Raw genomic sequence first — 15397 nt, 5'->3', positions numbered from 1 at the left:
CGGCGGCAACCTGACTTGCTGACAGATGCAGGATCCCTTTTAAATGTGTGTTTGTGCTGACACTAACAACGCTTAAAAACAGAGTCTGGCGTGTAACAAAAAAACTACACAGTACCAACAGATTCAATAGAAATGTGTTTCTTGGCATTCTGCCATTGGAGGGAGCCACGGCTGTTAGATAGTGTGGCTGTTCAGTACGGATTGACCAAGTGTGTATCCCAAATGGCACCCTATTGCCTTTATAGTGCTCAACTGTTGATCGGGGCCCATAGGGCTTTGGTAAAAAAGTGATGCACTATAAAGGGAATAGCATGCCATTTGGGACACACCCGCTGTCTAAGTGTGGTCCCAATATTGTCTGTTCAGAGAGCGTCGTGCAGTGTTAATCTCAAGGACAGAGACTACGGTAGGAACAGAACAGGGAATGAGGCCATCTGACAGCAGGCTGCTCTAGCACCGTCAGGTTTACAAAGAACAATAACCCTGAGCGCAACTCACCCAATTTAACCAACAGTATTCCGAAAAGGAGAGCACACAGCAATGCATATGTTCTTTACCAGGCAAACGTCAACTGCTTAACAGACGAATAAACTCCAATGAATTACAGAGGTACTGTAAAGAGTTAACTGGCTAAAGTTAAGGGAATGACAAATAGAAATACTGTTCATATATCAAACAGAAGCCGGTAGCTTCTTGCAGCGAGCATCCAGACTCGATTCAGTAGATGTATATAGGTAAAATGGAAATGAGTGGTGATTAAAATTCAAACCTCAGACACTGAGAACACGCTGTGTGCTGAACACAGCTGTTATGAGGCCATAGGAGTGTGTTCAAAATGCAGCCCTCACTTTCCCAAGGCCAGAGCCATGAAAGCACAGCTCACAATGAGGGATCACTTCAAAAGAGCTTGTAAACAAAGGCGAGCCCATTTCAATTTGCCCATCGCATAGATAATCAGCTAAACATAAAACCACCTCGCCTCCTCAGCTCTCATCCAATGAGGGCCTCCAGTGAATTTTCGCATCTAAAATAAAATATTGATGTATGAAAATAAATGTAAAATGAGATCAAATTTGGTGAAGGAGGAAGGCTGGATACATTTCTTGCAGATAGCGTCGTGTTTACAGCACCATCTAAAGCTGTCGAGGGACGTTTATTATTGCCCGGTGTGCCTCTGTGTTCCTGTCGATATGCATTCACATCAAAAGGCCACTGGTAATCGCTACTGAAACTTCTTGCGTGGCAGACTTTTACTAACGTTGGAAAAGTCCAGCATCGCAACAAGCTGCAGCTCCAAAAACATCTCAAAGCGGAGGTAAAGGAAACGAACACAAACATACCGTGAGGTAAAGGAAACTAACACAAACATACCGTGAGGTAAAGGAGCTACTTACTAAAGCAAAGTTGAACGCATATTCCGCCACAGTCATACAACTCCAGCTCTGCAGGCTAGACAGTACACACTAGACGATTGCACACTCGCCAAATTCACCATTGGTTGCTGGTGAGCAGAGATAAAGCAGGACGGGCTAATTTCAAAGGCTGGAATTCCATTACAATAAACCCTTCCTCCGATATCTCCGACCACCAGCCACCACTGGACTACACACTAGACGACATACTACTCACTTGACACTAGAACACTACACACCAGACGACATACTACACACTAGACTACAACACATTAGAACACTACACACTAGAACACTATACTACTGCACACTAGGACCTCCACAAGGTCTGGTTGTACAGTAAGTTACTGACCTGTGGTGGCCCATGCAGGAAGACAGCCCCTACAGAAAGTAATCAGTGGGGCTGTAGTACAGCTTCCTAAACACCTCCAGCCGGGTGAAGTTCCTCAGGACCCAGGCTTGCAGGGGGCTATTATTACAGTACTCCACCGTGGGGCGCCAGCTGCCATCGTCCAGCCTGCTGATGGTCAGACACGACTGGGTGATGATGTGGAGGAACGTGTGCTTCTGTGGATGGACATCCGGATGGAGGATGTCATGCATGGACATGAGGAGATGGGAGTGGTGAGTGAGAAACGCTAGGACAGAGCCAGACTCAGGCCAGACAGGCCCAACAACAAGATCACCAACAGTACTGTAGACTTATATTCCAAAAAAACACAATGCCACACAACCCATCTAAAGGGTAAATGGACTATGTTGGAGTGTTGCTCAGAATGGAACCACCTTTGCCTACAATCAGAAAATCTTCAACCAGATTTCCTAGTTAGATAAAAGTGGATGGGACTTGGTGGGATGGTGGCACTGATATTCTATATCAGCACTGATATTCTATAGTCCTATGAAAGGAAGAGCAGGGAGGGATTGAGAATAGGAGGTGACTAGAGAGATGGCTCTGACCAGTGCTTGAATTGGTCTGTTACACACTGGTACTGAGTACCGGCACCTCAAATTTGTTACTGCTTGAGTACCAGTACCTCTTGAAGAAAATTGGCTGAAAAATATTGCAAAGTACCCGCACCTAAATATAAATGGGTACCCAAAATGACTACCGGCAGCTATTTCAGTCCACTTCAAGCCCAGGCTCTGACCACCTGGAATATGGAGATGATGTAAAAGTCAGGTATTTCTGTCTGTCTCTCAGATGCTGAAAATGATGACCATATGAAATGTTAATGGTACGGCTGGGATCAGTAGTATCGTCTGTCACACTGTTCCTAAAAATAATCAGGCCTTTGACAGAGGCATTGAAACCCCACTGCCGTATACGTCAGGGACATTTCCTAATGCATATGAATTATTCATGTTTTCATATTACATATTTAACTAAAGCACAAAGTGTAATACCTGGATCTCTCCCAGGGTGTGTACAGGAATAGATGAGCCTGGGGGCTTTTCAAAGTTGACAGTGACATTAGAGATCTTAATCAATGACAGGTGACACCATACTGGAGCAGGTAGCAGGGGGCGCAATCGGGCGTTTGCGTGGCTGAATTGTAGAGGACATTTTAGAGGCTCCCATAGATATATTTTGTTTAATGCCAATTCCCTTCAGTTCTACACATTTTGCTATTAAGCTGAGAGAACGTTCCAGTTTCAAAGAACATTTTATGCGATTCGACATATTCTGCAATGGAGCTGAGAGAAAATGTTGCAGTTTTAAAGCAAATGTTCTGCAATTCTACGCATTTTTGCCATGGCTAATTGTAATGAACATGAGGGGAGACAGAGAGCTGGGTTTAAGTGCAGGGCGCAGCAGGTGTTTATGGCAAAGGACCACAGGAGGAGGCAGGTAGCTGGGTCCAGATGCAGGCAGAAGGTCATACACAGGGGTCCAAAAGGGCAACAGTACAGGCAGGGAGAAGGTTAGTAACATAGTCCAGGAGATCAGGCAATAGGTAGATAACAGTAAATCCAACAGGCTAAAGTACAGGCAGGGAATAGGCACCGTTAGTGAGGCAGGCAAAAACTATCATACACGGGAGGAGTAAATCACGGGAAACACAGAGCTCTGAAAGATGTGTGCCACAAAACAAACAATACCTCACAGTGATGGGATGCACAGAACTGAACTAAATAGTGTATGATAATGGCATACAGGTGTGTGAACAGGTAATTATAATTCAGGTGATTGGGATCTGGAGAGTGAGCTGCGTTCAGGGGATCTAGGTGTTTGAAAGTGTGAGCTGGAAAGTGAGCTGCGTTCAGGGGATCTATTTGTTTGACGGTGTAAGTTGGAAGCAGATGTTACACTAATGCAGTGTTATTTAGCAGTATATATTTTGTTATTATGCAAAGTTAATTGTTGTTGCATTTTAAATTCTCTCTGACTGTCTAGTTTTTATTTTGATGATTGTTAGTTCTCAAAGATGATATTATTTTAAAACATTTTTACATTGTTTATATCTGGTTTTAGTTATTTCATTTTACTCTGAAAGCGTTTTTCCATCACACATTTTTTGGGATAAAACGCTTAGACGCCCAAGGACTCAAACATATGAATATGTCCCAGTGGAAGAAATATAACGATATGAATTGTTAATATTAAGGCTGCTTTGAGAATACACAATTGTTGTATGCTACAGTTTCCCTGTGTTAATGTATATGCTTTATTCTATGTGCTGTGCTAGTATGCTGTGCTAGTATGCTGTGTTTGTTTCAAAGTCTGATGCACATCAAAATGGAACTTGTACTGGCATAGATGATTTGCATGATATAAATATTATGGAGATATCTCGAAGTGTACGCAATTCATCAAGTCCTGGATCATTGAAATGAAAACCACATCTGTTGGCATATCATGGACCATTCAGTAGTGTCTAATATGCTTGCAAAATTCCAGCAACTTTCCCAAAATGTCTAAGAATTCCATTAATCTTCCACCCAGGACTTCTGGAAAGCCAGGGAATTTTGGAAAGTTACTGGAATTTTGCAACTCTGTCTGAGTCGACATGTCATTAGGCTCATAACTGGACAGTGGAGTCTGTTCGGTCCACAGGTCTGGCTAACGAGTCACATTCCCCAGAGCATTAAAACCTATAAACTACTAACACAATTTCACAGAGGACTTTGTAGACTACTGAGAGAGAGAAAAAAAACACGCAGGCCTTACAACCACTAAGAACAAGATACTACTACCTACCAAAGACAGGACTTATACACTGTCTACGTCGACAAGATGACGACATTCACGAGCGCCAGGTCAGAAAGCTTACCTCAAAATCATATTCCCACTTGCCAACATACTACATGAGAGAAGAACATTTGAATAAATGGGGGAAATTATGGGCTGCAATGTGCACTGAGCTACAGAATGATGGCTACTGTACAGGATTTGACAGGAAGCCTGACTCCTGACATGTAGCACCATCTGGTGGCTTAAAATAATCCGACAATTTTTTAAGAATTATAGATGTATTTGTGCAGGTGTGTCATTTTCACATGAAAACTCTTCCTATGTAATCGTGCAGAAATTACTCTGGACAATCAGTGTGTGGCAAAGTTGTGTGGGCTCCCGAGTGGCACAGGAGTTAAAGGCACTGCATCTCAGTGCAAAAGGCATCACTACAGTCCCTGATTCTAATCCGGCCATGATTGGGAGTCCCATAATAGGGCGGCGCACAATTGGCCCAGCGTCGTCCGGGTTTGGCCCAGGGTAGGCCGTCATTGGAAATAAGAATTTGTTCTTAACTGACTTGCCAGGTTAAATAAAGGTTAAATAACATAATCAAAAAAAATATCATAATCACAAGTTATCGCACTCCTGTCATGACTCACACAGTACAGGAGGAGTCTTGAGTTTGATCTTTACCTCTGCATCATACTCAAACATCTGATTCCCCTTCATTTGATGACACTTCAGCATGACCACAGGTCCATGGGGACGTGACACGTCCAGACACAAGTCATCTGTCCGGATCTCCTTATCAGCTGTGTAGGAAAACACCTAGCAGAGAGAACAAGGCATTTACTGTATCTACTCGTCCATAGCTCTCTCCTTGTGTTGCAAAATTCAGGTAATTTTCCAAAATCCTGGCTGGAGGATTCTGGATTTCCTGCTAATTCTCTCCATTCCAAACTGGATTTCTGGGAAAACATAGGAAATACGGGAAAGTCCATAGCTCTTTGCTCTCTACTGCAGTCTTCTTACCTGATTCCCACCCATGCCATGGCAGTTGAAGAAGCCAACTTTCTCATTTTCCTTTCTGCCCATGTTGTCCACACACTGGTTCGTTTCAACATTTCTGATCTAGGGGTAGAAAGGAATAAAATGAGAGATTCAACATTGGATTCATACTTACTCATAATTCCCATCCTTCAATCCAACTTGGCATATTTACAGCTGACAAAAGCTACTGCTTATAGAGGTGGAAGAAATGAAGTCCCGCTCATCAAACACTGGCACATCATTTCCAGGTGACAAAATCTGTTGCCCAGATGTCAAATCTAATTCAATATTTACTATTCAATAAAACTAGCAATCTAAACTCATTAGCTCACCGGCGATGTAACTCATGATGCGGGACCTTGCTTAGCAACGCAAATGGCTGCATACATCAGACCTGTTGTGATCTATGTTCCCAACCCAAATTCTTACTTAATGATTCTATAATCCAATGAGCCATCTAATGTCTAACTAATATACTCCTAGAGGCATGCTCTATGTGCTAGGTGTTGGATAAGGTGCTTACTATGCAGGAATGGTACCGTTCATAATTAAATGATATAAAAGCTAATGACTGGAGCTGTGAAAAGTGGGATGTGTGCTGTGTGCTGTGGAGTGAGTTAATCATGGAACAGACGGGAGGGCAGGAAAGGGAAGACTGAGGGCACTGCTGCAGTTCCCTGCCATAGGCAGCTTTTACTGCAGTACATTGGATGCAGGCTGTAAAATCATGGAGCCTCAGCAGAATTAAACTTGGGGATTACAACCTCCTCTCCAAACTCCCAACCCGTCACATCATTTAACAGGCTCTCTATCAATCAAGGCCTTTCTCTTTTATTGGCATATGTTATCAAGAACATTCCCCTCTTTGCCTCATGCTAACCTGTTATCTAGAATGTTGTTAGCTAACTCTAGCCGATGCTTGGGTTTGGGTCAACAACTAAACCGATGATGCCAGTTATCGTCCCTGACTTACTTTAAAGAGAAGTAGGGCAAATGGCACCCTATTCACTATGGGCCCTTGTTAGAAGTAATACACTATATAGGGAATAGAGTCCCATTTGAGATGCATACACAATCATGAGAGGTACATTGGCCTGTAGAATCTGAAATGCTTCATACTTCACCAAGTGAGTAGTATCGCCTGGGGATCTGAGAGTCGGGGTAGATGTTCTCCAGGTACCAGGAGAAGGGTTTGCACTGCAGAGCTTCACGCAGGGCCTTACGAGAGGACACGTCTCCATAGCCCACCCGGGCCACACCTGCAACACAAACCAAGACCACGGAGCCATGTGTATCGAGCATGTCAGACTAGTAGTGGATCCGTTTTTGAGCTAGGATCAGTTTTTACATTTGAGATTATGATGAATGGACAGAGGGGACCTGATCCTAGATTAGCCCTTTACTTTAAGATGATTGATACATACAGCACTTGGTGCAAGTACGGGGACACATGCATTGAAATATCAGCTAAAGACAACAAGAGCCCTTACCGCTTACAAGCAACAACGTTTGATTGGTGGGTGTGGCAGCTGTGGCTGAAACACCAATGACGTTAGTACTCTGGCATCTATTGTCTGACTGCACTGCCAAAGCTGTACACTAGAGGGACCTATCCATCGTAACATATTTAATGGCTGCCTCTTGTCTACACCACTGGAGGCTCCTCCTCAGAGGAAGGAGAGGACCATCCTTTTCAGTGAAATTTCATAATAATAACAATTGTAAAACATTTAAAAATTATACTTTTTTTTAGATAAAACTATACTAAACTATACTAAATACTAAATATATTGTCATCAAATAATTGATTAAAACAATCAATTATTTGTCTATAGCAACTTCAACAACACTCTAGCTTCTGTCCTTCATTGACTTCAATACAACACCTAGGAAGCTCGTAGGCCTCACCCCCTTCCAATGGCCTACATGGTAATTATGACAACTTCTGGAGGACGACCTCCAATCATCAAAGCTTTTGCAATATGAACTGACATGTCCATCCAATCATAGGATTAGGATCATAGAATGAACCGAGTGTGTTGTATTGGGGTTGTGCAGCAGAGCATTATTGGTGACATTATTGGATAGAGATTCAGAGTGAAAAGTGAGAGTTGAGCATTTTTAGGATATTATTCATAAATAGTTTTCTATAAATAGTTTTCTTCGGTTTATTTTTGTGTCCAGTTAGTGCAATGCATTTCATTTTGCCTTGCTAAATTCAGTAGCAAGTGGCAGTAGCTAGCTAGCTAACAGCATGAGCATGCAGTTCTCGCTGGTAGAATGGTAGAAGCTACCAAAAATGTTGACTTTTTGTGAAGAACCCCTGTCATTCTCTGGGGTACACGGAAAAGGTTAGAATTAAAACCAAGGGTCGACCTCTGCCTGAGATCAGTTTCATGAAGAAGGAGGAAAAGGTGAGGGTGTTCAATACCAATTGGTATCAAAAGGGTAGCTGGTTAACAGGGAGCCTTTCATCAAGCCGCCTGTATTGCTGGCCTTCCCTGCTTTTAGGAAAGTCTGAGTACAGTGACCTGAAGAACATCGATCTTTTAGCTAAATAGATAACCAAAAGATGGGAGCATATACAGTTCATTCGCAAAGTATTCAGACACATTGAATATTCCACCTTTTGTTACGTTCCAGCCTTATTCTAGAATTGATTAAATTAAATGGTTTCCTCATCATAATGACAAAGTGAAAAAATGGTTTTAGAATTTTTTGCTAATGAATTAAAAATAAAATCAACAGAAATACCTTATTTATATAAGTATTCAGACCTTTTGCTATGAGACTCGAAATTGAGCTCAGGTGCATCCTGTTTCTATTGATCATCCTTGAGATGTATCTCAAACTTGATTGGAGTCCATCTGTGGTAAATTCAATTGATTGGATATGATTTGGAAAGCCACACACCTGCCTATATAAGGTCCCACAGTTGATAATACATGTCAGAGCAAAAACCAAGCTATGAGGTCGAAGGAATTGTCCGTAGACCTCCGAGACAGGATTGTGTCATGGCATAGATCTGGGGAAGGGTACCAAAAAATGTCTGCAGCATTGAAGGTCCCCAAGAACACAGTGGCCTCCATCATTCTTAAATGGAAGAAGTATGGAACCACCAACACTCTTCCTAGTGCTTTCCGCCCAGCCAAACTGAGCAATCGGGGGAGAAGGGCCTTGGTCAGGGAGGTGACCAAGAAACCTACAATCACTTTGACAGAGTTCCAGAGTTCCTCAATGGAGATGGGAGAACCTTCCAGAAGGACAACCATCTCTGCAGCACTCCATAAATCCGGCCTTATGGTAGAATGGCCAGATGGAAGCCACTCCTCAGTAAAAGGCACATGACAGCCCGCTTGGAGTTTGCCAAAAGGCACCTATAAAAGGACTCTCAGACCATGATAAACAATATTCTCTGGTCTGATAAAACCAAGATTGAACTCCTTGGACTGAATGCCAAGCATCACATCTGGAGGAAATATTCACTATGGTGAAGCATGGTGGGGACAGCATCATGCTGTGGGGATGTTTTTCAGAGGCAGTGACTAGTCAGGATTGAGGCAAAGATGAACGGAGCAAAGTACAGAGATCCTTGATAAAAACCTGCTCCAGAGCGCTCAGGACCTCAAACTGAGGGCGAAAGTTCACCTTCCAACAGGACAACGACCCTAAGTACACAGCCAAGACAACGCAGGAGTGGCTTCGGGACAAGTCTCTGAATGTCCTTGAGTGGCCCAGCCAGAGCCCGTACTAACATATCTGGAGAAACCTGAAAATAGCTGTGCAGTGATGCTCCCCATCCAACCTGACAGAGTTTGAGAGAGCAAAAAAGAATGGGAGAAACTCCCCAAATACACGTGTGCCAAGTTTGTAGCGTCATACCCAAGAAGACTCAAGACTGTAATTGCTGCCAAAGGTGCTTCAGGAAAGTACAAAGTAAAGGGTCTGAATAGTTATGTAAATGTGAAATTTCAGTTTGTTTTTTGACAAAATGTTCTAAAAACCTGTTTTTGCTTTGTCATTATGGGGTATTGTCACGCCCTGGCCATAGAGAGGCTTTTATTCTCTATTTTGGTTAGGCCAGGGTGTGACTAGGGTGAGAATTCTAGTTTCTTTATTTCTATGTTTTCTGTTTCTATGTTTTGGCTGGGTATAATTCTCAATCAGGGAGACGTCTATTGTTGTCTCTGATTGGGAATCATACTTAGGCAGCCTGTTTTGCCACCTTAGTTGTGGGTAGTTGACTTTGTTAGTGGCCTGTATAGCCCTAGTCAGCTTCACGTTTGTTTTGTTGTTTCTTGTTTTTTACAATTTAATCCATTTTAGAATAAGGAGGGGTAGGGACAATTTAATCAATTTTAAAATAAGGTGGGGGGGGTTAATCCATTTTAAAATAGGGGGGCAATTTAATCCATTTTAGACTAAGGCTGTAACAAAACAAGGGATCTGAATACTTTCCCGAATGCACGGTAAATGCCCACATCAGATTCAAGCTTCTGGGATAAAGCTTATTCGATAATGTAACATACTTTCTCATTCGAAGACGCAGATCCTTGTAAGAAAAACAGGGATGTTCTCAAGTGGTTTATCGACACCACTGCATTTTAGGGCATGCAAGTATTGGCTTTTAGAGGACACAACAAGAGGGAAAATTCTGCTAACAAGGGAAACTACAAGGAGCTTGCAGAGGTAATTGCACATCACGATGCTTTACTTTCTGAACATATGGAACTTTCGACTGTCTTTTCTGGGATGTCGAAATCAATTCAGAATGTGTATGTGTATGTGTATAAATCTGTATTTATTTAGCAAAGATGATAACACAATCAATCCGGACAGACACAAGCAACAACTCATTGCATACAATTGAAGTCGGAAGTTTACGTACACCTTAGCCAAATACATTTAAACTCAGTTTCACAATTCCTGACATTTTATCCTAGTAAAAGTTCCCTGTCTTATGTCAGTTAGGATCACCACTTTATTTTAAGAATGTGAAATGTCAGAATAATAGTAGAGAGAATGATTTATTTCAGCTTTTATTTCTTTCATCACATTCCCAGTGGGTCAGAAGTTTACATTCATTTTGAATTATATTTTGTTGTATTAATACTATTTAATCTCTCCTCAGACTAATATTATTCTGTTGGTCCTGAGGGTACCTTTGCCACTGTTCCACCCCTTGTGTGTTGCGCTGTCATGGTGTATTTGTTAGTAATTAGTAGCATTGCCTTTAAATTTTTTAACTTGGGTCAAATATTATGGGTAGCCTTCCACAAGCTTCCCACAATAAGTTGGGTGAATTTTGGCCCATTCCTCCTGACAGAGCTGGTGTAACTGAGTCAGGTTTGTAGGCCTCCTTGTTCACACACACTTTTTCAGTTCTGCCCACAAATTGTCTATAGGATTGAGGTCCGGGCTTTGTGATGGCCACTCCAATACCTTGACTTTGTTGTCCTTAAGCCATTTTGCCACAACTTTGGAAGTATACTTGGGGTCATTGTCCATTTGGAAGACCCATTTGCAACCAAGCTTTAACTGATGTCTTGAGATGTTGCTTCAAAATAACCACAATTTTCCTGCCTCATGTTGCCATCTATTTTGTGAAGTGCACCAGTCTCTCCTGCAGCAAAGCACCACCACAACATGATGCTGCCACCCCCGTGCTTCACGGTTGGGATGGTGTTCTTTGGCTTGCAAGCATCCCCCTTTTTCCTCCATACATAACAATGGTCATTATGGCCAAACAGTTCTATTTTTGTTTCATCAGACCAGAGGACATTTCTACAAAAAGTACAATCTTTGTCCCCATGTGCAGTTGCAAACCATAGTCTGGCTTTTTTACGGCGGTTTTGGAGCAGTGGCTTCTTCCTTACTGAGCGGCCTTTCAGGTTATGTCAATATAGGACTCGTTTTACTGTAGATATAGATACTTTTGTACCTGTTTCCTCCAGCATCTTCACAAGGTCCTTTGCTGTTGTTCTGAGATTGATTTGCACTTTTCGCACCAAAGTACATTAATCTCTAGGAGACAGAATGCACCTCCTTCCTGAGCGGTATGACGGCTGCGTGGTCCCATGGTGTTTATACAGATTAACGTGGTACCTTCAGGCATTTGGAAAATGATCCCAAGGATGAACCAGACTTGTGGAGTTCTACAATTCTTTTTCTGAGGTCTTTGCTGATTTCTTTGATTTTCCCATGATGTCAAGCAAAGAGGCACTGAGTTTGAAGGTAGGCCGTGAAATACATCCACAGGTACACCTCCAATTGACTCAAATGATGTTAATTAGAAGCTTCTAAAGCCAAGACATAATTTTCTGGAATTTTCCAAGCTGTTTAAAGGCACAGTCAACTTAGTGTATGTAAACTTCTGACCCAGTGGAAATGTGATACAGTGAAATAATCTGTCTGTAAACAATTTTTGGAAAAATTACTTGTGTCATGCACAAAGTAGATGTCCTAACCGACTTTCAAAAATTTGAGTTTGTTATCAAGACATTCATGGAGTGGTTGAAAAACAAGTTTTAATGACTCCAACCAAAGTGTATGTAAACTTCCGACTTCAACTGTAAATGTTGCAGCAGCTTAGGCTACACCTAACCATTAAAGATGGGAGAAAAACAAGACGATTTTTCAGTCTGATCAACTGTAGGCTACTAATAATAGCAGCTGCAAACAGCCTATGCACCCAGTCCATCTGGTCAGGGTAGACAAATTGGACATTTATAATCCATTTGTGTGTCAGGAGAAAATGTGAATGTGATGAAATGTGGTTTATATTCAAAGTTGGGCTGGCTAGGCTGCCCATACCTTTTCAATCCAAAATTATTAACTGGAATGAATCAATCAACATAATAGTGACGACATAGACTGTGAGTAAATGTTTAATTAGAACTACAGTTGCATAGGCCTGCATGATGCAAACATGCATAAAGCAAGCTCAGCCCTGTGAGTTCTATTGTCTATCCGTTGTTGCCTCTGTGTCTGTGTAGAGGAAATCCACCTCTTAATCTAGTCTAAATAAAATTAATATGAACAAGTATAAGGTTGCTGCAGTTTGAGAGAGTTTTCATCCCCCCAGGGCCAGGTTTTTTTTTCAGGATTTAAAAAAAAAATGTGACCTGATTTGGAAAACCTGGTCCCCATCATAGCCCATATAAAACCATTTTACAACTGATTAATCACTGTCATACCTTATAGGGTCCAGAGTTTTTCTGGTTAGGCTAACAGATAAGGAAAAACTCTGGGCCCCAGGGGGAAACAATTGCCCCACCACTCTGGGACCTATGGTGCTGCCAGTCTGCTTGTAGTTGTCAGAATTCTGAGATGTCTGAGTTTAACTTCATGTTAAATATTAGCCACCATCGGGTGCCACCATCAGTTATACCCACATACAGTACATTTATAACTGTCACTTTAGTGAGTTTGTATAGTTGTTCCTGAGGGTCGCTAGCATTAGGATCATATTAGGTTAATGTTGTGCAAGAATTTGGAACATGTAGTCTATTTGAATCAATATGGAACTCAGACCACGCTTAGCAGATTAAACCTGGAGCCTGGTTCACGATGACTGGACCATTGTCATGCAGTTCCATGATTAGTGAGGATTAGGGTAGATTTATAAGACTATTGTTCAAATCTTATTGTACTATTTATTTATTTTTTCATTTTTTTTTTCACCTTCCAATATTTCATGGATTGAATTTCACAACATTTATTTTTGATTCATCAATATATTTGTTGTGTTCTCGATGTATTCTAGTCTGTTGACTAAATTCTAATTAAAGGTACACCGTATTTAAAGGGATGGCTTAAGATATATTTACCGAAAACCCTATTGAATGAGAAATACACAACAAAATATGTTGGCCAGCAAGTGGGAGGGTTTTCAGCGATTTAATTAAATGTCTTCACCGTGCGCAAGGGAATCACGCCTGCAAAGCCTGTTACGCACCAACATAAGGTAAATCTGAATACCCACTACTGAGAAGTATAGGAAAGGTGTGCATAGGAAAGGCTTACATTTCCTCAATTGGAATCAGGCCAATAGTGCAGTACTTTTGACCAGAGCTCTGGACAAAAGTATTGTAGACCTATATATAGGGCAGAGGTGGGCAAACTACGGTCCGCAGGCTTGATCCGGCCCGCAAACCCATTTAATCCGGTCTGTGGGAGGTTTGAGTTTAAAAAAAGAATGATTGGGGCAAATTATTATTTTTGGTTAAAAATACACCAGGCCACACTTGAATGCCTAAAACTAGAGAGAAAGTCTGTAGAAATGTATAATGGACCTACATATTTTCAAATAACTTTTTCTAGCCCGCAAATTGATTTTGACAAACAAATCTGAGCTACCCTTGGTTGAATTTTGAAATCCCGATGTGGCCCGAGAACCAAAAGGTTTGCCCACCCCTGATATAGGGAATAGGGTGCCATTTGGAATGCACACTAACAGTGGAGCTGCTCTGACCTTATCATCCACTCTAATATCCTGGAGAGGCAGACTGAATGTCGACCAGGCTACACTAGACAGGGTGGCTCATCTATCACAGCCTCAGCACTGTCTCTCTCTCTCTGCTGCCTGCCTGGCTGCAGCCTTCAGAGGATACTGCGAGCATGCTTTTCCAAAAATGACTTAGGTACTGGGCCTGCCTTTAACCCTCAGAAGACAGACTGAAGAGCATTCTGGAAACCTAGAAAGGGTGCCTTGCCTTCCATGCAAAACACTTAAAATACAATTTTATTTATCAAATGCGCCGAATACAACAGGTGTAGACTTGATCAATGTGCAGGGGTATGAGGTATTTGAAGTAGATGCAGTATGTAAATGAAGGCAGGGTAAAGTGACTAGCCATCAGGATAGATAATAATAAGAGTAAAATAAAGACAAGTGAATACGTTGTGTATGTGCGCACTTGTGCGTGTGTGTGTATGTAGTGTATATGAATGTGTGTGGATTTTGTGTGAGAGTGAGTGTGTATATACACAGTAGTGTGTATATACACTGAGTCTACAAAACATTAGGAACACCTTCCTAATAATGAGTTGCACCACCTTTTGCCCTCAGAACAGCCTCAATTTGTCAAGGCATTGATTACAAGGTGTCGAAAGCGTTCCACAGTGATGCTGGCCCATGTTGACTCCAATGCTTCCCACAGTTGTGTCAAGTTGGCTGGATGTCCTTTGGGTGGTGGATAATTCATGATACACACAGGAAACTGTTGACTGTGACACCCAGAAGCGTTGCAGTTCTTGACACACTCAAACCGGTGCACCTGGCATTTAGTATCATACCCCGTTCAAAGGCACTTAAATCTTTTGTCTTGCCCATTTACCCTCTGAATGGCACACATACACAATCCATGTCTCAATTGTCTCAAGGCTTAAAAATCCTTCTGATTGAAGTGGATTTTACAAGTGATATCAAATCAAATTGTATTTGTCACACGCGCTGAATACAACAGATGTAGATCTTACAGTGAAATTCTTACTTACAAGCCCTTCACCAACAATGCAGTTCAAGAAAAAGAGTCAAGAAAATATTTACTAAATAAACTAAAGTAAAACATTTAATAAAAAGTAACACAAGAAAATTATATAACAATAAGAAGGCTATATACAGGGGTATCGGTACCGAGTCAATGTGTGGGGGTACAAGTTATTCGAGGTAGTTTGTACATGTAGGTAGGGGTAAAGTGACTATGCATAGATAATAAACCGCGAGTAACAGCAGTGTAAAAACAAGGGGGGGGGG

At 41.7% G+C, this 15397-nt stretch overlaps 1 protein-coding gene across 3 annotated transcripts in view; it reads right to left on the bottom strand.

Annotated features, from left to right (window-relative positions):
- The window catches only part of LOC118385974 (polypeptide N-acetylgalactosaminyltransferase 13), a 79068-nt gene that overhangs the window by 19729 nt on the left and 43942 nt on the right, over positions 1-15397 (bottom strand). For 2 of the 3 annotated variants that reach the window (XM_035773263.2, XM_035773264.2), the window contains exons 9-12: positions 6760-6899; positions 5623-5721; positions 5284-5418; positions 1765-1979 (exon numbers count right to left, since the gene is read on the bottom strand). In XM_035773263.2, coding sequence (XP_035629156.1) covers positions 1794-1979; positions 5284-5418; positions 5623-5721; positions 6760-6899 — 560 coding nt within the window. In that variant the 3' untranslated portion in view covers positions 1765-1793. The remainder of the gene's footprint in view (positions 1-1764; positions 1980-5283; positions 5419-5622; positions 5722-6759; positions 6900-15397) is intronic. The other variant, XM_035773265.2, reaches the window with a different exon arrangement.

The sequence above is a fragment of the Oncorhynchus keta genome, chromosome 7 (assembly GCF_023373465.1).
Source record: "Oncorhynchus keta strain PuntledgeMale-10-30-2019 chromosome 7, Oket_V2, whole genome shotgun sequence".
Classification (NCBI taxonomy): Eukaryota; Metazoa; Chordata; class Actinopteri; order Salmoniformes; family Salmonidae; genus Oncorhynchus; species Oncorhynchus keta.
The sequence above is the reverse complement of the archived record's forward strand: the minus strand, read 5'-3'. Positions and strand labels throughout refer to the sequence as shown.